This window comes from Anopheles cruzii, unplaced genomic scaffold, assembly GCF_943734635.1.
Source record: "Anopheles cruzii unplaced genomic scaffold, idAnoCruzAS_RS32_06 scaffold00227_ctg1, whole genome shotgun sequence".
In the NCBI taxonomy this organism is placed as follows: domain Eukaryota; kingdom Metazoa; phylum Arthropoda; class Insecta; order Diptera; family Culicidae; genus Anopheles; species Anopheles cruzii.
The window spans coordinates 7,696-28,705 of NW_026453887.1; the positions used below are offsets into that span (position 1 = coordinate 7,696).

At 54.4% G+C, this 21,010-nt stretch overlaps 1 protein-coding gene across 1 annotated transcript; it reads right to left on the reverse strand.

Annotated features, from left to right (window-relative positions):
* Positions 1–18,771: 18,771 nt before the first annotated feature.
* Positions 18,772–19,771, reverse strand: LOC128275977 (40S ribosomal protein S19a). Its single transcript, XM_053014447.1, has 3 exons — positions 19,726–19,771; positions 19,388–19,458; positions 18,772–19,282 (listed from the first exon to the last, which is right to left on the reverse strand). The coding sequence occupies exons 2-3, from the start codon at positions 19,456–19,458 to the stop codon at positions 18,886–18,888; spliced, it is 468 nt and encodes a 155-aa protein (XP_052870407.1). The 5' UTR covers positions 19,726–19,771; the 3' UTR covers positions 18,772–18,885.
* Positions 19,772–21,010: the final 1,239 nt, after the last annotated feature.

The following is a 21,010-nucleotide window of genomic DNA, read 5'->3' on the forward strand; positions in this document are numbered from 1 at the left end:
AAACCGGAAAACATTGCCCCATTATGGCGGTGTCTATCTATCCACCTTCTTTGGGGCCGCCGCGGCTGGTCCGGGTCGCGGTTCATAACTTATGAAAGCCCAAAAAAGTGAAGGCCACTCGACCGGGAAGGCGTCTCCGGGAAGGTTCCCGGGACGTCCGTTCCGGGCTATCGATCCAGCCGCCCGGGGCCTAACGAATGAAGACGAAGGACTCGTCACCCGTTTCCGTCACACTTACACAGAGAAGATGAATAATTTACATGAAATCATCATCTTTATCGCAGCGCTCTCTGCGGGGTCGACAAAGGGCTTGAAATATGGAGATCGATAACCCCCAACCACCATTCCGATTCGTCCTCGGCTCGGCTCCACCTTCGGTTCACTCCTTGTGACAATGCACTTTTCCTTAAATTCCGTACGCTCCGGATCGAAAAGAAAGCCAGAGCCGTCCCCGGACATCTTCGCTGGAGGGCGAAGAAATTCCGCTCATTTCATAATTCACGCACACCCCGAACCGATGGCGGGGTCGATTGCGCTCAAATTGCTTTGCTGCCCCACGGTACCGCATTCCTTTACACGCCTTTGTGCCGTGCCGCCAATTTATTCCTGATCATGACGAATGGCGAACTCATCGGACCCCGGGTCGGGGTTATCACTTCCGGTACAACGCGAAGCAGCCAGGACAGGCACTCGGAGTTTTGCCCCACTGCAAAAGCGGAAATGGAAGTAAAATTGAAACCCCATACGAAGCCGTCGAGAACTAGAACAACAGCGAGCGAGCCAGGACCAGGGTCCCTTGGTAATAAACAAAGCGAAAAACGAAATGTTAGCCAAAGGCCACCACAGGAAACCCACACTTTATGTGACTTTCGTGACAATATGCTGTTTCGGTGGCCGCAAACGGTGGCCGATCTGTTGCAGGAGATTTGGCAACGAAACTTTTTCCAACCAATGGCGGGTGATTTTCCATTTCCTTTGGCAGCGCAGTTCAAAATGAGGTCGCCCGCCTTCGGAGAGGGTTCGGTTCGGACCACAACGCGCGCCAACTGATTTGAGTTCATTTTCTCCCCTTTTTATGGTCTCTCTCTCTCTGTCTCTCTCGCTCGCTCACCGTCGGGCAACATGTCGCATGTTGGCGGTCATTACCGGTCCCTTCCGTTTTACCGTTTCGGCCCAAGGAGCAGTAGCTGATGTGGTGGCGTTCGACCGTTTGACGGGACCTCTATCAGATAATGGCTCGGTGATGGCGTACACCGTTTTTCGTTCGCTAGTTTGTTGCTCACCACGAACCTAGCTCAGGCTTCTCAGGCAAAACGAAAAAGAACCTCTTATCGGTGATCGGTTAAAACCCGGGCATCGGAAGGCTAGGGTAGTTTTGTTGAAGTTGCAACAGAAAGCGTAGCTGGTGTTGATCATGGATTACGGAGTGAATTGGAAGAGGACACCAGCGTTGCGCCGATTGGAACCTCCACTGGGTACCTAATAATAGTAATACGTGTCAAGTGAACTGAAATATTTTCCTCCACTTTCGTAACGATTCAACTCGAAATTGGTGTCCTTTTAATGATTAATTCTGAACCTAGAGCTCCCCAGGTGTCAGTTAAGCGGGCGGCTAATTCGCCGCAAGCTTAACTGTCGGTACGATTGCGCTACCGGCCGCCAGAGCTCGCTCCGCCAACTCTACACCTGCGATCCCGATTCGGCTCTCACGCCCTCTCAACGCGATCGGGTTGAATGTCCTCACCCGATCGGTCTGCGCGCGAGAAATCGTCTCGAGAGAAGCGCCTAAGTGCCAGCAACGAGCGGTCTTTCTGGATTCAACAGCGATCGCGAGAAGTCACGGAATTTTTTAACCGCTTCCGTTCGAGTAAAGTTACCGCTTAATAAAGTGAAAAAGTAACCGAATATAACGCGTTAAAAAACGTGGTGAATATAATTCATTTCGCGAACCCGAAAGAATCCAATATTAAAAAATTCCGAATATTACTATCCGAATTAACAAATTCGGATATTAAAAAATTCCAGTGCTACGGAACCGAAAATTCTGTTCCATCCGAAGTGACAATTCGGAGACATAGGACGAATCTGCCGTTCCGGTTTGGCGGCTTGTGTTTCCCGTCCCGCGAGTGATTGTGGCCGGTCCGAGAAGACGACGCCACCACCGGGGACCGACGACGCCAGCAAAAAACCGCAGCGATCGCAGTGGTCCAAAGGTCACAGCGAAAAAGTGGCCATAGTGAAAAAGACGTTAACGCCATAGTGAAAAAGACAGGACGTTAGCGTAAGGAAGTGATAAGTGATAATAATGGATGCAATTGTGTGCAGCTTGTGCGGACTCGCCGTCGACCACGAGAACGTCACGTGCGAGCAGTGCTCGCGTTCGTTTCACGTGTCGTGCGTCGAGGACGATGAGACAGTTTGGGGGAGCGGGTGGCAGTGTGAGAGCTGCCGAACGGCGCCCACAGCTGCTACACGCTCCGGCGCCATCGCCCGAAGCGACGCGACGCCTGCAGGGCCATCGCGTAGAGAATCGCGCGCCGAGCTGACGACGCCGCGGAGGCACGATGCCCCCTCCGAACGGGAGCGATTAAGTAGTTGGGCGCGACACGCGCCTCCCGCGCAGGAACAACCCGCTCGCCCGGTGGAAAGTGCTGAAAATAGGCAGGACGAGCCCCAAAGCGAGACGGAGAGAAATTTGAGGGCACAAGTTGACGCCATGATGACCATAATGGCGAGGTTCTGTGCCCAGAGCGGCTCGACGCCATTGCGCCAACCTCATCCGAGCTCCACGGCTTACGACCAGCTCGACAGCCACGAGTTAAGTCGCAGCCAAATGTCCGCGCGACACGCCGTCGCACGGGACTTGCCGCTCTTCTCCGGAAAGATTGAGGATTGGCCACTCTTCTTCGATACGTACGAAGAGACAACACGGATATGCGGATTCTCAGCCAGTGAAAATGTACTGCGGCTTAGACGGGCGCTCAGCGGTAGGGCCTTGAAGGCCGTTCAGTGCCGGCTGCGCCGGGCCGAGGACCTGCCGGAGGCCCTGGAAACACTTAAAGAGATGTACGGCCGGCCTGAGTTCCTCATCGACACGCTGCTCGCCCAAGTTCGCCGCACGCCCGCGCCGAGAGAGGACCGGCTCGAGACCCTGGTGGACTTCGCCCTTGAGGTAGAGGAGATCTGCGCGACCGTGCGGAGCCACGACCGGGACCATCGCTTCGACGGCCCAGTGTTACGCGAGCTTGTCGATATGCTGCCGTGGGCACTAAAGATCGACTGGGGCAGGCACTGTCTGACCATCCAGTCTAAGACCCTACAGGAGTTCGGCAGTTTCATGCGAACGCTGAAGAACGCATTGCTGCACGTGGTGAACCCGGTTTCGACGAGCGACGGCAAACGCTCCTCTCGACACGTAAACGTGCACACTACAGAGAACCCGGCTCAGCAGCCCCCGAAGGTAGCTATACCCTGCCCCTGCGACGGAGGATGCGGCACGCTCACGGACTGCTGGAGGTTTTGGCAGATGGACACGCCTCAACGATGGAGCTACGCAATGGCCAACAACCTCTGCAAGTCATGCCTGAGGCCGCACCGTGGAGCGTGTCGCGATACTAAGCAGTGCGGTAGAGACGGATGCGCCGCAAAGCACCATCGCTCACTGCACAACGACCGGGTGAACAGCCCATCTCGTTCGACCGACGACCGACCCAACTCGAACATCCAACCGCCGCAAGAGAACGCTGCCACTGTGCCTCGTGAGCCGCGAAACCAGCCCGAAGTTTCCAATAGCAAGTACGCGAACCACAACCACCATTCGGCAGGCGCACCCGAGGTCCTGCTCCGCTACGTGCCGGTGAAGCTGTACGGACGCGGAAAATGCGTGGAGGTGCTCGCCTGCCTCGACGAAGGGTCCTCGGTCACGCTATTGGAACACAAATTGGTGGCTGAGCTGGGCCTAAGTGGAACCGCGAAGCCGCTCTGCCTGTCCTGGACCGGGGGCCAAACGAGGGACGAGAAGAACTCGGTCGAAATAAACGTCGCGATATCCGGTGTGGGGAGCTCGGTACAGCATCCCCTAGCGGCGGTAAGGACGGTAGAGAGTCTGTCCCTCCCGGTGCAGTCGGTGCGGATATCCGAGCTGGTGGAGCGCTACGAACACTTACGCCGAACCCCGGTGCGTTCGTACGAGTCGACGGCCCCTCAGCTGCTCATCGGGATAGACAATTACCGCCTCTCCTGCCCCTTGAGAACGGTAGAGGGAGCGCCCCACGAACCCGTCGCCACCAGAACGCGTTTAGGCTGGGTAGTGTCCGGAACATGTGGTGCCCGCGGCGACCAGGCGAGTTCGACGCTAGCGAGTCACCATGCCCTGCTGTGCACATGCGAGGACGTCGAACAGCGGGTCAACGAGGCGATGAAAGGGTGCTTCGCCCTAGACGACGCTAGACCGTCACGAGTGCTACGGTCGAGAGCAGACGAACTGGCCCTCGACCAACTGCGAGCACACACCCGCCTCGTGAACGGACGGTACGAGACAGGACTGCTATGGCGCGTTGATGACCCTACATTCCCCCCCAATCGTACCATGGCCCTGCGTCGACTGGACTGCCTGGAAAGGAGAATGTGCCGTGATGAGACGCTACGCGACGCCATGAACCGAGTCATGCACGATTATTTGTCGAAGGGATACATCCGAAAGATATCGAACCCGGAAAAAACCATGGCGCATCCGCGCAAGTGGTACCTCCCCATCTTCCCGGTCTGGAACCCCAACAAGCCAGGGAAGCTGAGAGTCGTGTGGGACGCTGCAGCATGCGTGAACGGTGTCTCGCTGAACTCCAACCTGCTCACCGGACCGGACCTCCTCGTGCCGCTCGCGACGGTCCTGCAAAGATTTCGCGAATACAAGGTCGCCATTGCCGCAGATATAACCGAAATGTTCCACCAGGTGCAAATACGGGAAGCAGATCAGCATAGCCAACGATGTCTATGGAGATGGAGCAGCGACCAACCGACGCCAGACGAGTATGTCATGACGAGGATGACATTCGGTGCCGCGTGTTCACCGAGCTGCGCGCAATATGTGAAAAATATCAACGCCGAAAGGTTTGCGAAACAGTTCCCGCGCGCAGTAAGGGCTATCACGGAGGAGCACTACGTGGACGACATGCTCAGCAGCGTGGAGGACACCACCGAAGCGTTGGGTCTGTGCCGCGACGTCGAGTACGTCCACAGCGAGGGTGGATTCCGCCTCCACAACTGGCTATCGAACTCAACAGAGGTACGTCAGGCCGTCGGTGAAAGTTACGAACATCAAAAACTCATCGGACCCGAACCTGAAGCCTCCACGCAAAAGGTGCTAGGAATGTGGTGGGACACCAGAAGCGACACCTTCTGCTTCAAGCTCCCCAAGCAGATCGAGGCCCTGCTCCACGCAGAGTCCGCACCTACAAAGAGGCAGGTGCTGAGCACCCTGATGACAATCTTCGACCCTCTCGGCATTATCGCCGGATTTCTTTTCTTCCTGAAGGTGCTTCTGCAAGATATCTGGCGAGCAAAAACCGGATGGGACGAAAAAATACCCGATGAGCTTAACGAGAAGTGGAAACAGTGGTTGAAATGCTTACCGCTACTCGGCAAAGTCTCGATTCCCAGGTGCTACCGAACAGCACTGGGAGTACAAGGAACGAAGATCCAGCTCCACGTGTTCGCTGACGCGGGCCGGGACGGATTTGCCTCCGTGGCCTACTTCCGCTTCGAGCAGGCAGGGTGTGTGGAGGTTGCCTTTGTCTGCGGGAAAACTAACGTGGCTCCGCTGAAATACACCTCCGTGCCACGAACCGAGCTGCAGGCGGCTACAGTTGCAACACGCCTCGCCACCGCGATTCAGAGCGCTCATCGAGAAGCGATCACAGAGCGTTTCTTTTGGAGCGACTCTAGGGACGTGCTCTGCTGGATAAACTCCGACCACCGCCGATACAGCACCTTCGTGGCACATCGAGTTGGCGAAATCCTGGAAGCCAGCAGACCCGATGAATGGCACTGGATCCCGACCAAGATGAACGTCGCCGACGAGGCAACCAAGTGGTCGAAACTCGAAAGCCACCTATCTACGAGCAGCTGGTTCAGCGGGCCCGACTTTCTGAAACTACCTGAAAGCGAATGGCCCCGACCAGAGCCAGCGCCCCGCATGACAGAGGAGGAAAAACGAGAAACGATCGCCCTGCACGATAAACGAGAACCACTGTTCAACGCTGAAAACTTCTCTCGTTGGTGGAGGCTGATCCGGGCAGCAGCGTTTGTCCGGCGATTCATCCATAACGCGCAACACAGATCATCACGACGCAGCGGACCGTTTCAGCCCTGTGAGATTAACCAGGCCGAAAGGGACGTCATCGTCGACGGACAACAACAGGCGTTCCCGGCGGAGTACCGCTTGCTCGCGACATCACCCAAGACACCGGGCATGCCGACAAAAAGCGCGCTTCACCAACGCAGCCCGTACCTCGATGACGATGGAATAATCCGTCTCAGAGGCAGGATCGACGCGTGCGCGTATGCCCCCTCTGACGCTAAACGCCCGATAATCCTGCCCAAGACCGGAAGGGTAACCGACCTCGTGGTTGAGCACTACCACCGGAAGTACAAGCACGCCAACCACCAAACGGTAATGAACGAGATCCGGCAGCGTTACGATGTTCCCGCGCTAAGGGCAGCATGCCACCGAGTGAGGAACGATTGCTCCTACTGCAAGGTCCGTAGAGCGATCCCGCAGCCGCCACCGATGGGCGATCTACCCAGCGGCCGCCTCTCCCCGTACTCACGACCTTTCAGCTTCGTCGGTATCGATTTCTTTGGCCCGTATCTCGTAGCGATCGGACGAAGGACAGAAAAACGATGGGGTGTGCTATTTACCTGCATGACGACCCGGGCGGTGCACATAGAGGTAGCCCATGCGTTAACAACCTCCGCGTGTATTCTGGCCATCCGCAACTTCGTCGGTCGACGCGGGACGCCAAACGAGATTTTCTCGGACCACGGGACGAACCTCGTGGGTGCCAATCGGGAACTAAAAGAAGCATGGGATAACGTGAGTAAAGACGCACTCATAGAAGGATCGGGGCTGCCGTACTCAACCTGGCACTTCATACCACCATCGGCACCACACTTCGGCGGCGCGTGGGAGAGACTGGTACAGTCCATAAAGCGGACGCTCGCAGTGATCCAGCTGACGAATCGACCATCGGACGCCGTACTAACAAGCTGGTTGATTGAAGTAGAAAGCATCGTTAACTCCCGCCCGTTGACGGATGTGCCGGTCGACCGCGAGGAGGACGCGCCCTTGACTCCTAACCACTTCCTCTTAGGGTCATCCGCCGGAGTAAAGCCACTCGTACCGCTGGACGATTCACCATCAACCCTTCGGAACTCGTGGAAATCATCACAGAAGCACGCCGACGCCTTCTGGAAGAAGTGGATTTCGACCTACCTACCGACGCTGACCCGACGAACGAAGTGGCACCAACCGGCAAAGCCACTGAAGTCCCGTGGTCCGAGAAAATCTCGTTTGGCGTCCCGCGTCGACCGACGCAGTTACGGATGGCCAGAATACACGCGGAGGTTGTTAACGCATGTGCTACCTCTATGTGCACCGCCCGATTCGTCATGCAGGTGAATAGCACACACCATCGTTTCTCTGTCGATGAACGTGAAGGGCCGCGCTTACGGGGAGAGGCGGCCACCTGGTAGATCGCCCATCGGTGGCGGCTGTGGGATCGCTCTACGGACCTTGCAGTAAGAGCAGTGATTCCTAAGCCAGTGGTGGCATGCTGCCCTTAGCGCGGGGACGTCATAACGCTGCCGGATCTCGTTCATCACTGTTTGGTGGTTGGCGTGTTTGTATTTTCGGTGGTAGTGGTCCACCACGAGGTCTGTTACCTTGGCGCTCTTCGGCAAAATTATCGGGCGTTTAGAATCAAATGGGGCGTACGCGCACCCGTCGATCCTGCCTCTGAGACGGATTATTCCATCGTCATCGAGGTACGGGCTGCGTTGGTGAAGCGCGCTTTTTGTCGGCATGCCCGGTGTCTTGGGCGATGTCGCGAGCAAGCGGTACTCCGCCGGGAACGCCTGTCGTTGTCCGTCGACGATAACGTCCCTTTCGGCCTGGTCAATCTCGCAGGGCTTAAACGGTCCGTTGCGTCGTGATGATCTGTGCCGCGCGTTATGGATGAATCGCCGGACAAACGCTGCTGCCCGGATCAGCCTCCACCAACGAGAGAAGTTTTCAGCGTTGAACAGTGGTTCTCGTTTATCGTGCAGGGCGATCGTTTCTCGTTTTTCCTCCTCCATCATGCGGGGCACTGGCTCTGGTCGGGGCCATTCGCTCTCAGGTAGTTTCAGAAAGTCAGGCCCGGTGAACCAGCTGCTCGTAGATAGGTGGCCGGAAGTAGGCCACGGAGGCGAATCCGTCCCGGCCGGCGTCAGCGAACACGTGAAGCTGGATCTTTGTTCCTTGCACTCTCAGTGCTATTCGATAGCACCTGGGAATCGAGACCTTGTCGAGTTGTGGTAAGCAGTACAACCACTGTTTCCGCTTTTCGTTAAGCTCATCGGGTATTTTTTCGTCCAACCCGGTTTTTGCTCGCCAGATATCTTGGAGGAGCACTCTAAAGAAAAAAAAAATCCGGCGACGAGCGGGTCGAAGATGGTCATCAGGGTGCTCAACACCTGTCTCTTTGTGGGTGCGGACTCTGCGTGGAGCAGGGCCTCGATCTGCTTGCGGAGCTTGAAGCAGAAGGCATCGCTTCTGGTGTCCCACCACATTCTTAGCACCTTTTGTGTGGAGGCTTCAGGTTCGGGTCCGATGAGCTTTTGATGTTCGTAACTTTCACCGACGACCTGACGTACCTCTGTTGAGTTCGATAGCCAGTTGTGGAGGCGGAATCCACCCTCGCTGTGGACGTACTCGACGTCGCGGCACAGACCCAACGCTTCGGTGGTGTCCTCCACACTGCTGAGCATGTCGTCCACGTAGTGCTCCTCCGTGATAGCCCTCACTGCACGCGGGAACTGCTTCGCGAACCTTTCGGCGTTGATATTTTTCACATATTGCGCGCAGCTCGGTGAACACGCGGCACCGAATGTCATCCTCGTCATGACATACTCGTCTGGCGTCGGTTGGTCGCTGCTCCATCTCCATAGACATCGTTGGCTGTGCTGATTTGCTTCCCGTATTTGCACCTGGTGGAACATTTCGGTTATATCTGCGGCAATGGCGACCTTGTATTCGCGAAATCTTTGCAGGACCGTCGCGAGCGGCACGAGGAGGTCCGGTCCGGTGAGCAGGTTGGAGTTCAGCGAGACACCGTTGACGCATGCCGCAGCGTCCCACACCCCCTCCCGCAGCGTCCCACCTCAGCTTCCCTGGCTTGTTGGGGTTCCAGACCGGGCAAATGGGATGGTACCACTTGCGCGGATGCCCCATTGTTTTCTTCGGGTTTGATATCTTTCGGATGTATCCCTTCGACAGATAATCGTGCATGACTTGGTTCATGGTGTCGCGTAGCGTCTCATCACGGCACATTCTCCTTTCAAGGCAGTCCAGTCGACGCAGGGGCATGGTTCGATTGGGGGGGGGAGTGTTGGGTCGTCAACGCGCCATAGCAGTCCTGTCTCGTACCGTCCGTTCACGAGGCGGGTGTGTTCGCGCAGTTGGTCAAGGGCCAGTTCGTCCGCTCTCGACCGTAGCACTCGTGACGGTCTAGCGTCGTCTAGCGCGAAGCACCTTTCGTCGCCTCGTTGACCCGCTGTTCGACGTCATGGCATGTGCACAGCAGGGCATGGTGACTCGCTAGCGTCGAACTCACCTTGTCGCCGCGGGCACCACATACTCCGGACACTACCCAGCCTAAACGCGTTCTGGTGGCGACGGGTTCGTGGGGCGCTCCTTCTACCGTCCTCAAGGGGCATGAGAGGCGGTAATTGTCTATCCCGATGAGCAGCTGAGGGGCCGTCGACTCGTACGAGCGAACCGGGGTTCGGCGTAAGTGCTCGTATCGCTCCACCAGCTCGGGTATCCTCACCGACTGCACCGGAAAGGACAGATTCTCTACCGCCCTTACCGACGATAGCGGATGCTGTACCGAGCTCCCCACACCGGATATCACGACGTTTATTTCGACTGAGTTTTTCTCGTCCCTCGTTTGGCCCCCGGTCCAGAACAGGCAAAGCGGCTTCGCGGTTCCCTTTAAGCCTAGCTCGGCCACCAATTCATGTTCCATTAGCGTGACCGAGGAGCATTCGTCGAGACACGCGAGCGTTTGCACGCATTTCCCGCGGCCGTACAGCTTCACCGGCACTTAGCGGAGCAGGACCTCGGGTACGCCTGCCGAATGGTGGTTTGCGTATTCACTGCTCGGACCCTCGGGGTGGTTTCGTGGTTCACGGGGCGCAGTGGCAGTGCTCTCTTTCGGCGGTCTGTTGCTCGAATTAGGTGGGTTGTCGGTCGAACGGGATGGGCTGTTCACCCGGTCGTTATGCAGTGAGCGATGACGCTTTGCAGCGCATCCGTCTCTTCCGTACTGCTTAGTATCGCGACACGCTCCACGGTGAGGCCTCAGGCATGACTTGCAGAGGTTGTTGGCCATTGCGTAGCTCCATCGTAGTTGGGCTGTGTCCATCTGCCAAAACCTCCAGCAGTTAGTGAGCGTGCCGCATCCTCCGTCGCAGGGGCAGGGTATGGCTGGCTTCGGGGGCTGCTGAACGCGGGTTCGCTGTAGTGTGTACGTTTACGTGTCGAGAGGAGCGTTTTCCATCGCTTGTCGAAGCCGAGGTCACAACATGCAGCAAGGCATTCTTCAGCGTTCGCATGAAACTGCCGAACTCCTGCAGGGTCTTGGACTTGATGGTCAGGCAGTGCCTGCCCCAGTCGATTTTTATCGCCCACGGCAGCAGATCGACGAGCTCGCGTAGAACTGGGGCGTCGTAACTGTCGTGGCTCCGCACGGTCGCTCAGATCTCCTCCACGGCAAGGGCGAAGTCCACCAGGGTCTCAAGCCGATCCTCTCTCGGCACGGGCGTGCGACGAACTTGGGCGAGCAGGGTGTCGACGAGGAACTCGGGCCGGCCTCGGTTCTCGGCCCGGCGGAGCCGGCACTGAACGGCCTTCAGGGCCCTGCCACTGAGCGCCTGTCTAAGCCGCAATACGTTCTCATTAGCCGAAAATCCGCATAACCGGGTTGTCTCTTCGTATGTGTCGAAGAAGAGTGGCCAATCCTCAATTTTTCCGGAGAAGGGCGGCAGCTCCCGTGTAACAGCATGTCGCGCGGACATCTGGCTGCGGCTTAACTCGTGGCTGTCGAGCTGGTCGTAGGCCGTGAAGCTCGGATGAGGTTGGCGACATGGCGTCGAGCCGCTCGGGGCACAGAACCTCGCCATTATGGTCATCATGGCGTCAACTTGTGCCCTCAAATTCCTCTCCGTCTCGCTTTAGGACTCGTCCTGCCTATTTTCGGCGCCTTCCACCGGGCGAGCGGGTTGTTCGCGCGCGGGAGGCGCGTGTCGCGCCCAACTACATTATCGTTCGGGTTTGGAAGGAGAGCGTGCCTCCGCGGCGTCGTCGGCTCGGCGCGCGATTCTCTACGCGACGGCCCCGCGGGCGTCGCGTCGCTTCGAGCAATGGCGCCGGAGCGTGTAGCAGCTGTGGGGGCCGTTCGGCAACTCTCACACTGCCACTCGCTCCTCCACACTGTCTCATCTTCTTCCACGCACGACATGTGGAACGAGCGTGAGCACTGCTCGCATGTGACGTTCTCGTGGTCGACGGCGAGCCCGCACAAGCTGCACACAACTGCATTCATTCTTACAACACTTCAACTGCACTTCCTTACACTAACGTCCTGAAGTCCTTTTCACTATGGCCACATTTTCACTGTGACCTTTGGACAACTGCGATCGCTGCGGTTTGTTGCTGGCGTCGTCGGTCCCCTCGGTGGTAGCTTCGTCTGCTCAGACCGGCCACAATCACTCGCGGGACGGGAAACACAAGCCGCCAAATCGGAACGGCAGATTCGTCTATGTATTCTCCGAATTTTTCAATTCGGATGGAACGGAATTTTCGGTTCCGTAGCACAAGCAATTTTTTAATGTTAGATTCTTTCGGTCTCGACGCGCGATACTAAGTAGACTTAACACGTTTTATACAACGCGCTTTATTATCAAATTAATGAGCGGATAGATCGCAGATAAATTCACAGCGGCGGGTTAAAAAATTGCGTGTTTCTCACGGTCGCATTCAGAATCTGAAAAGGACCCTCGTTGCTGGCGTCTAGGCGTTTATATCGACGCGTTTCTTCCGCCGAGGCCGATCGGTCGGGTCGCAGGACATTCACCCTGGGCCGATCGTGCGATGTCGCGAAGTGGAGCGAGACCGCTATCTCGTGCTGGCGTGCTTAAATTAGTGGAGCGTGCTCTGGTGGCCGCTAGCGCAATCGTACTGACGGTTAAGAAGGCGGCGGCGAATTCGCCGCCGCCCGCTTAACTGACAGAAGCCGTGAGTCGTGGCGCATCGTGAACGCGATCGCGATCGCGACCATAAGTTTGCGATGATAAGAGCTTCTCCATACTTACACGAAATCAAACGTATTGTTATTTGCCAATAATCGGCATCACTCTTTGCCATTCCGACCGTTGCTTGAGAGGCTTTTGATTGTTTTCTGCTAATGTTGTATAGTTAAAAAAAAAGTTCATATAGTTCCCAAAATGTGAGACTCTTAAACGCACCACAATACGGTTAGTCACGTCGCGACACGCAAATGCTTGTCTCGCGTTTCTCGCGGGTTTCGCGGGAAAGAAAGAGATGGGAATGCAATACCGGCACAGATATGCCTTAATGGCGGGGATTTCGCATTTGTTTTTCGTACACGCATCACTCGAGTTGCGCATCGCGGATGCGTACAAACAGTTTAGTGGCAAGCGGCTAAGAAGAACGTTCACACTGTAATCCAGAAAGAGCAGAATTTCAGTCATGCCAGACGAACTGATTAGTACACTGTTTGAAGCCATCACGACGGGCGATCTGCAATCGTTGGAGCAGTGCCTCGAAACGGCCACCATCGAGACCGTGCTGGAGTTTGAGAAACTTTACGGTGAGTCACCGGTGCAATTTTGTTTTGTTTTGTTTTTTTTTTTTGTTAAGGAAAGGAAGAATCTTCCAGCGCCCCTTGCCGGAGACGAAACCTTTCGGTTTCTCGCTGTGTGCGGAGCTGAAGGCCCCTCACAAGATGGCTGGTCCCTACTCGCTCCGGGTCCCGCAATCCATGCCGGATTTTCACCGACCAAACTTCCTCCCGGACAGCCCACTGCACCTCCCGGATCTAAGCTATTGCCATTACTACAGGACAGCGCGGTATAGGTAAGGCTTATCCACCAGTCACCGGTGCACCTGTGTGTGAAGCTGGCCGGTGAAAACTGTGTCCCGTTGGTGAAACGCCTCCTTGCGAGCGGCCTCGTCGACGGCGATCTTTGCGACGGCGAGGGCAAACGGCTACTCCAGCGCGCTTGGGCCTCCGGTGACCTTGAGCTCGTGAAGGAGTTGATAAAAATTCATATCGACGGTTTGGATGACGCAACCAGTTGCTATCGGATGATGAAATGTGGTTCGTTGGAAGTGTTCCGGCTGTACCTCTCGCTGACGGGTTGGAACGAGCAGGACACGTTTCGGAACGTGGCGAGCGCACTGGTGCAGATCAACGTGAAACGCGTTCTCATTTCCAACGAGTTGCGTGTTTATCTGATGTGGCTGTTGTCCGATTACGGCTATCGTCAGCTGGCGGGCAATCGGCATGGCCAAGAAGATCCGGAAGAATGGAGGCACCAGGTGGCCACCGTCCCCGATTGCTGGCGTGTTGTGAAGAAAACGTACGACACGGAGGCGTACGGCGATGTCGACGATGGTCTGCTACATCGACTGGAAGTGATCCACAATCATCTGTACTTTCTAAAGTACCAACACTTGCTGCGCCATCTACCACTCCAGGAAGCGGTATTCTGCGTGGCGATCTTCATCTCCATCTACCGAGACGCCTCGCAGTTTGAACAGTACCGCCTGCTGGTGAACAAGTGTTTCGTCATGGACGTGCTGCGCATGGTTTGCAGTCAGCTGGTGGCAGTAGTGGAGTATCCCTTGGAGATGGAAAAGAAACTGATTACGCTGATCAATCAGCACACCGCCGCCGTAAATGATCGGTTGATCAAGGAGATCCGCAAGGGTGTTCCGCACCTGAGAATCGCAGAAAAATTGGTCGAACGATTGGACTTGGGAAGGGGAATGGACTTGGGAAGGATGGTTCAGGACACGGTAACTGAGACCATTTCGGATGAAAAACTTGATCTGAAGGACCTGCTAAAGCCCGATGATCGTCGAGTGGTGGGGATGCTGCAGGAACAGTACGCCCAAACGAAACAACAGTACTCACTGTGTAAGATGGTGTCCCACTGTAACAAAATTCCGGCTCTGGAAGACGTCGATATTCACGTCTGGACGGCCTGTATGAAGCGCGTGCTGCAAGTTTTGGGAGAGACGGTAAAAAACACGAACTCCGAACATGCCGGGCAAAATGGAGCGATCGATGAGCATGATGCTGGCGCCGCTGTTCGCAAAGTTCAGCAAGAAGCTGCGGACATTCTGTCGCACAGTTTTTCGCTCAAAAGGCTCCTACTGAATGCGGGTTTTGAGAGCGCCCACGATAGATTTCCGATGTTGCGGGTTGCACTTCAGTTATTGTACATCATCACGGTCATAGAATCACGGAATGATTTTTACTGCCAGCTTGAACGATGCGGCACGATCGAGAGCTTGCGATCGCTGGTGCTGTACGCCGGTGACCAAAAAGCGTTGGCCGGTGACCTGCAAACTTATCTCGGGCAGATCAAGGAGTACATTGACGAGTATAGAAAGAAACTGTTCACACTTCTGGGCGTAAATACGGCCACGATAGAGTTGCTTCAGCACCGACTGAAGGAAAAAGACGACAACATCAAGGAGGTGGAAAAGTTTGTCACCGAGAATGATAGCTACGGGGCCGTAGCGGAAGCGTGCATGGCCAGCACGGATGTGGCCAGCGTACGGCGCCTGCTGTCGTGGAAGCTTGACATGCGCTGCGGCGACGAACTGGTTCATAAAATACTTTCCGTCTGGATGACGACCACCGAGGAGTCCAGGATGGTCCAGGGGATGGACTATCGTCTTCAGAGCTACGACCTGTCCGCCTTGGTTTTCTTCTTGCACGTTAACGCTACGACACTGCAAACGAACGAGGAATTCAAATACATCGTGCATACGCGAGAATTGACGAAGGAAATTGGAATCAGCGATCGTGTGGAAAATGAGGCACTGGAGGATCTGAACAAGAAACTGAAACGTACGTACTACGATTCGTCGACGAAAAGTGGAAAGTGTTGGAAGAATTCTGTAAGGATCGCGGGTTCAGCTGGAACAAGGAAAGAGCGAACGAACTCGTTGCGCGCGATCGGGGGCGTTTGCAGGAGCTGTTTGATGGCTTTCGCACGGAGCTACAAGAGATACTGGCGGCGAATCACTTGAGCTCTGTTGAAGATCTGTATCGTGAGGTACATGACCGTAAGGTACATGACCTTAACGTACATAATCTTCCATCGTATGTGCTGGCAGCTATGGAGTATTACCAGCTCGAACTGTGCGAGATGCTGGTGGCGGTCAAGTACTTTGGGGACAGTTTTCACTGCATGAAGCACCGCATCCCGATGATCCTTGGAAAGCACTATCGCAACTGCCTGGCCCACGATGCGCTCTCGACCAACATCCTGACGGACAGCTCGATGGAACAGTTTGTAATTAACGCGTTCGTGATCGCCAACACCAAGATTCAGCTGTTTGACAAGCAGACAAATCAAGCAACGCAGCCGGATGTGCTGGGGAACAACTTTCCTTCGGTGGCCGACACACACCGTTGGGTCGCGGAGCAGGAAGAGTTGATGACCGTTGTTCGTGCTGAAGACGTGCCCCGGATGCACGCCCTGATGCGGGCTGGGAGTGAAATAACGAGTTGGTTTTGTTGCTCGCCCAATGATGCGAGCGTCACGCGCAGTCTACATCCACTGACCGCACTCGTCAACCCGTGCACCGCGGAACCCGCGATCGTACAGTTTTTGGGCAGATACTTTAGCAGCTTTGCCGTCATGTGCGTTGAGAGATGGCGTTGAGAATGTACGACTTCCAGTCGGCTTTCGAACGTTCGATCCGCGCCCGTTATTCTCTGATCGAACTTAAACCCCTCTTACGGTGGCCCGAACTGATGGCCTCCGCACGAAAGAAGAACCGTCGTCTGTTCAATTATCTGTTGCAGATCCACAACCGGGATTGGACACTGTCGAATTTAATCAAGCACGGAAACGAAACAAGCGTACGCGAGATTCTACCGTCCTTTCCTCTGTTCCGCGACAAGGACAGAAGCGGTCCGTTGGGTGACGCGATGCTGTACTGCGTCCGACCGATCACCGAACTGTTGCTGCCCCGAACACCCGTGCCACATGTCGCGACACTGGAGCTAGCGATCATCGCACATTGGGACGTTTTTATTAGCTGGGCTGGGCAAAGTTAAACTCGACTCCGGTGCGTACGGAGATCTGCTGAAAACGGCGGCCCAAGCTAAAAACGTTACCGCCACCAAGCACCTGCTGGAGCAGAAAGCATACCAAAGCTACATACCGGCGGCATTCGAAAAATGTGCTCATATGGCGGCCCGTAGGGGCGAGTTGTTAATACTGCAGGAATTGTTGAAGTGTCACCCGGTAGCTGACCCGGTCCGACTCGCTACCGTTTTGCAAACAGCTGCACTTGGGGAACACTGGGCTTGCGTGCAGTTCCTGCTCGAATCAGGTGTTCCGGTCGATGTTATATGTTCTGGTGACCGAACTGCCACGCCGAACTGTTCATGCCGAACTGAAGAGACAACGACTTTACTTATTCTGGTCAAGTACGGGCAAAGTCACCTGCTGGACAAAGTGACACAGATCAATCCGGCTATTTTTGGACAGATTGTGGACAACCCATTCGCGCTAGCTCTCCATCACGGTACGGCATCTGGCCACATGATACATTCCCTGCAGAAACTTGGTTTCGATTGGTTGGACAGCTCGACGGTCATGAACGAGGCGATTTTGAATTCTAACAAACGAGTTCTCACCACAATGTGGAAAAAATTTAAGGAAAGGTGTCTCGAGTTCCAGTCAAAAGCCGAAAAGGATCACGTTGCACTGGCGCAAAATGTGTTACACCGATTGGCCGCAATCGGATTCGTCGAGGAGCCGACAACCGATGACACCCCGCTGATTTGTGTTGTGAACGAAAATGCCCCGGTTCTGCAGTCAATCATTAGCCGATTCTCTACCGAGTACCCCGTTGTGTACGCCAGATTCGGTACGCCAGATTCATCTTTCTGGACCACTCGGCACTTCTGGCAGATCGGGGACCTAATCTGCCTATTCGAAATTCTACCGCAAGGCGCTGCCATCGATCTGACGACCACCGTCAATTACGGCGATAGTTTCGGCTTTACACCGCTTCACAGATGCTTCCCGGCTGGGAAGCTATCGTTGGTGAAGCTGCTGGTGGAAAACGGAGCCAATCCGTTGCTGGATGACTCGTGGGGAATACCTGCCATTTATTTCTCGCTGATGCATGGCGTTATCAAGATCGGACAGTATGATCGGACAGATGTTAAAAGAAAGCGTCGCGCGTGATCTGCGCAACGCAAACGGTGCCTCGCTGGTAGACCTTGTGGACGATTACGGTTGCAATAGATTGCTCCACACGGCAGTCAAGATGGGTCGAGATGACATAGTTAAGGAACTTATCGATCTTGGTGTAGATGCAAAGGCGGTCAACATTAGAAAAGAACTGGCCGTTCATCAGGCGCTTCACAATGCGGAGAAACTGGTGGAAATGCTACTCGAGCATGAACCGTCCGTGATCAATACGCATAACCCGGCGGGTTACACACTGCTACACTATGCGGCTAACGTTAACGCGGTGCTATTGCTAGAAGTACTGCTAAAGCATACACCGGAGCTTACTGTCCGCGATAACGACGGACTGACACCGCTTGCGACGGCTATCCTAAAGAGAAATTTGGGTTTCGCCAAACATTTACTCCGCTACGCCATCGACAAGGGCATCAAAGATCTAACCAAAGAGGACAAGATGGATCTTGTCTTTTATTCGTGTTTCTGCAACTGCTTCAAGTTTTCCGAGGCACTGCTGGAATACAAATTGGGTCACTCGTTGTATTCGATTGAAGCAGGTGATCTACCACGGATCGATGCCATTCTGAACGGAGTACCTCCCGGAAATCCCGAAATTTCTCTTCTCCAGTTTGTGCAACAGCACGAATTGGACGAAGCGGAAGAGTTTGTGAACTTTCTGCAAGCCCTTCGCAATTCAATTGCAGATAAATCTGCAACGGGCGCTGAGTGAAGGCAAACGCCATCGTTTCAAACTTACATTCATTGTTGGTTGTCCATGCAAAAACATATTAATACATTAGAAAACTTGTAACATTTTCTTTATAGTGTGTAATTTAATGGTGAAATTCGGCATTGGCCATGAAAGAAATGGGACCAGTTCATAGCACAGCACGCCGAATCGATTAACCACTGGTTTCCCGTGTGACAACGAGAACCTCATGCGCATTTCTCACTGGCCAGTCAAAACACAACACGCTCGGAGAGTTACACCATACACAGCATCGCCGGATGTTTAGTCGCTGTATTCCGTAATAATAAACTTATTTTTCGATCCACAAAACTCACGCGGCGCCTGTGGACCTTCACGGAACGCACTCATTACAGAGCAATCACCGACGCTTCCTTCTTCTGGGCCGCACGGTTCTTGCTCGCGATCTGAGCCGCAATACGATCCAGATCCCGCTGGCCTTGGCTGGTCAGCTTGCGGCCACCATCGGTGTGCTTCTCGATCAGCTTGATACCTTCCAAGGCCTGAACGGCCTTGCGGGTGGCACTACCATCGGCACGGCAGAAGTGAGACGGGCGAACTCCGTTACGCTGACGGCCACCGTAGATGCGGCAGATCGAACCGACGCCCGACGGGCTCTGGTGGTACAGCCGCCGCAGGATCGAGGCACACCGCACGTAGAACCAGTCCGGATCCGTGGGTGCCAGCTCCTTGTACTTGGCGGTCTTGATCAGATCAATGTACTCCGGTACCTTCAGCTTTCCGGATCTAACGAGCAAAAAAGACGGCAATACGGAGTGACGTTAGAACCACACGTTGAGACGGCAGTGTAAATACACACGCCAATGTTCCGGCGCACTCGTCCACACTTACTTCTTGAGGAAAAGGGCGACACCCTCAACCACTTTGTCTTGATCGACGTCCTTGACGGTGATTCCAGGCATCTACAATGGAAGCAAATAGTTTACACTTAGCATCGGTTGTTAAATTCATTCATAACACGACAACACTGCAGCAGGACATAACCTGCCGCAGAAGGGACAAGGTTTTAAGGGCACTTTCGAAAGAATTTTAGGCCTCCTTCGTGCGACAAACGATGCATATTCAAGTCCGCCCAATAGCGGTTCTCATGTGTAACGCTCCAAAAGGAACTTCTTACATTTTATCAACCTTTTGAGCTCGTTTTAATCGTAATTTGCAACTCTACCCACCTTTCACTAGCAAGCGTAACCGGAAAAGGGATCGAAAGAAGCGAAGCGTTTGTGATGTGTCAAATGAAACGAGGTGACTGACATTCGATTAACGTCAAAGCTAATATCCGGCGTGTGAACCAGGGTTTAGATAGGTATACGAAGTGAAAACATTTTAAATTGTGTGCCGTTGTTTAACTCCCATTTCAAATGATTGACAGTGTTTGATTTTATTTCTTTCCTATTGGAGAACACGCAGAGAAACACGTCTGTGTATAATCGTGGGGACAAGAAGAATTAATTTATTCTACACCTCACAGGTTACTTGGATATAGTTCGAATCACGGATTACTATTCCAACACTTCTCCTTAATCCGCGATTCCGATAACCTTTACAAATTTGTGCTCCTCAACGAAACACTACTTCACATCTCCTCACGGTGTTTTTCGAGTTTGATCCTTTTCCTCATAGGGCCCGTTTCGGTCCTTGCCATCGTAGCCCGTTTCGGTCCTTCTTGCCGCGCTTTTTCTTCTTCCTTTTGTTCAACTCTTTCAGTTCCTCAGTCACTTTTGACTCTTCCTCGGAGCGTTTCTTCATGTCCTGAATCATCACGTTCAGCTCAGTCAGCTTTTCGTAGCTCTTCCTGGCCTCCTCGTCCTCATCCGGCTGCTCCATGAGCGCCTGCTTCTCGGACTCGATCTGGCGCAGCTTCGAACTGATGGTCAGCTTCTGGCGCATTTCCTCCTCCAGCAGCCACTGCGATTCGCTCAGTTGGCTCTCTAGATTGCTGGCACTCTTGATGGCCACCGAAGCCTTCAATTGGGGATCTGCTAGCTGCTGCGTGACGTCCTCCGTTTCCTGCTGCAGCTTCGTGAGCTTGTCCTGCAGCTCCACGCGCGCCCATATGGCGTCTTCCTTCACCTTGTTGATCATCTCGAATGTTGCCTCCATGTCCTTCAGGTCACACTCGAAGTTCTTCTTTGCGGCCACTGCCGCCACCCGCTGTTTGCGCTCTTCGTCCAGCTCGGCTTCCAGATCGCGCAATGCCTTCAACAAATGCCCGCGCCACTTCTGTTCCGACTGTTTCTGACTAACGCTGACCGCGAAAGATCTTCCTTTCAGAGCGTTTAACTGATCGATGGATAACCTCTTCCTTGACGAACCATTATTCATCTCTTCCTTCGAGGAATTATCCATCGATTCCAACAAGCTTTCCGTTCGCTTCTTGCACTTGAAGCACGTCGACTTTTCCGAGTTATTCCTATTCTTCAGTCGCTCTTCCTGTTTCTTCAACAGTTCCTCCTT

Bases quoted from the DNA above. Each gene is read 5' to 3' on its own strand.
- LOC128275977 (XM_053014447.1), bottom strand. From the start codon at position 19,458: ATGCCTGGAATCACCGTCAAGGACGTCGATCAAGACAAAGTGGTTGAG. The intron at 19,283-19,387 runs GTAAGTGTGGAC...TTTGCTCGTTAG, and splicing joins GTCGCCCTTTTCCTCAAGAA to ATCCGGAAAGCTGAAGGTAC.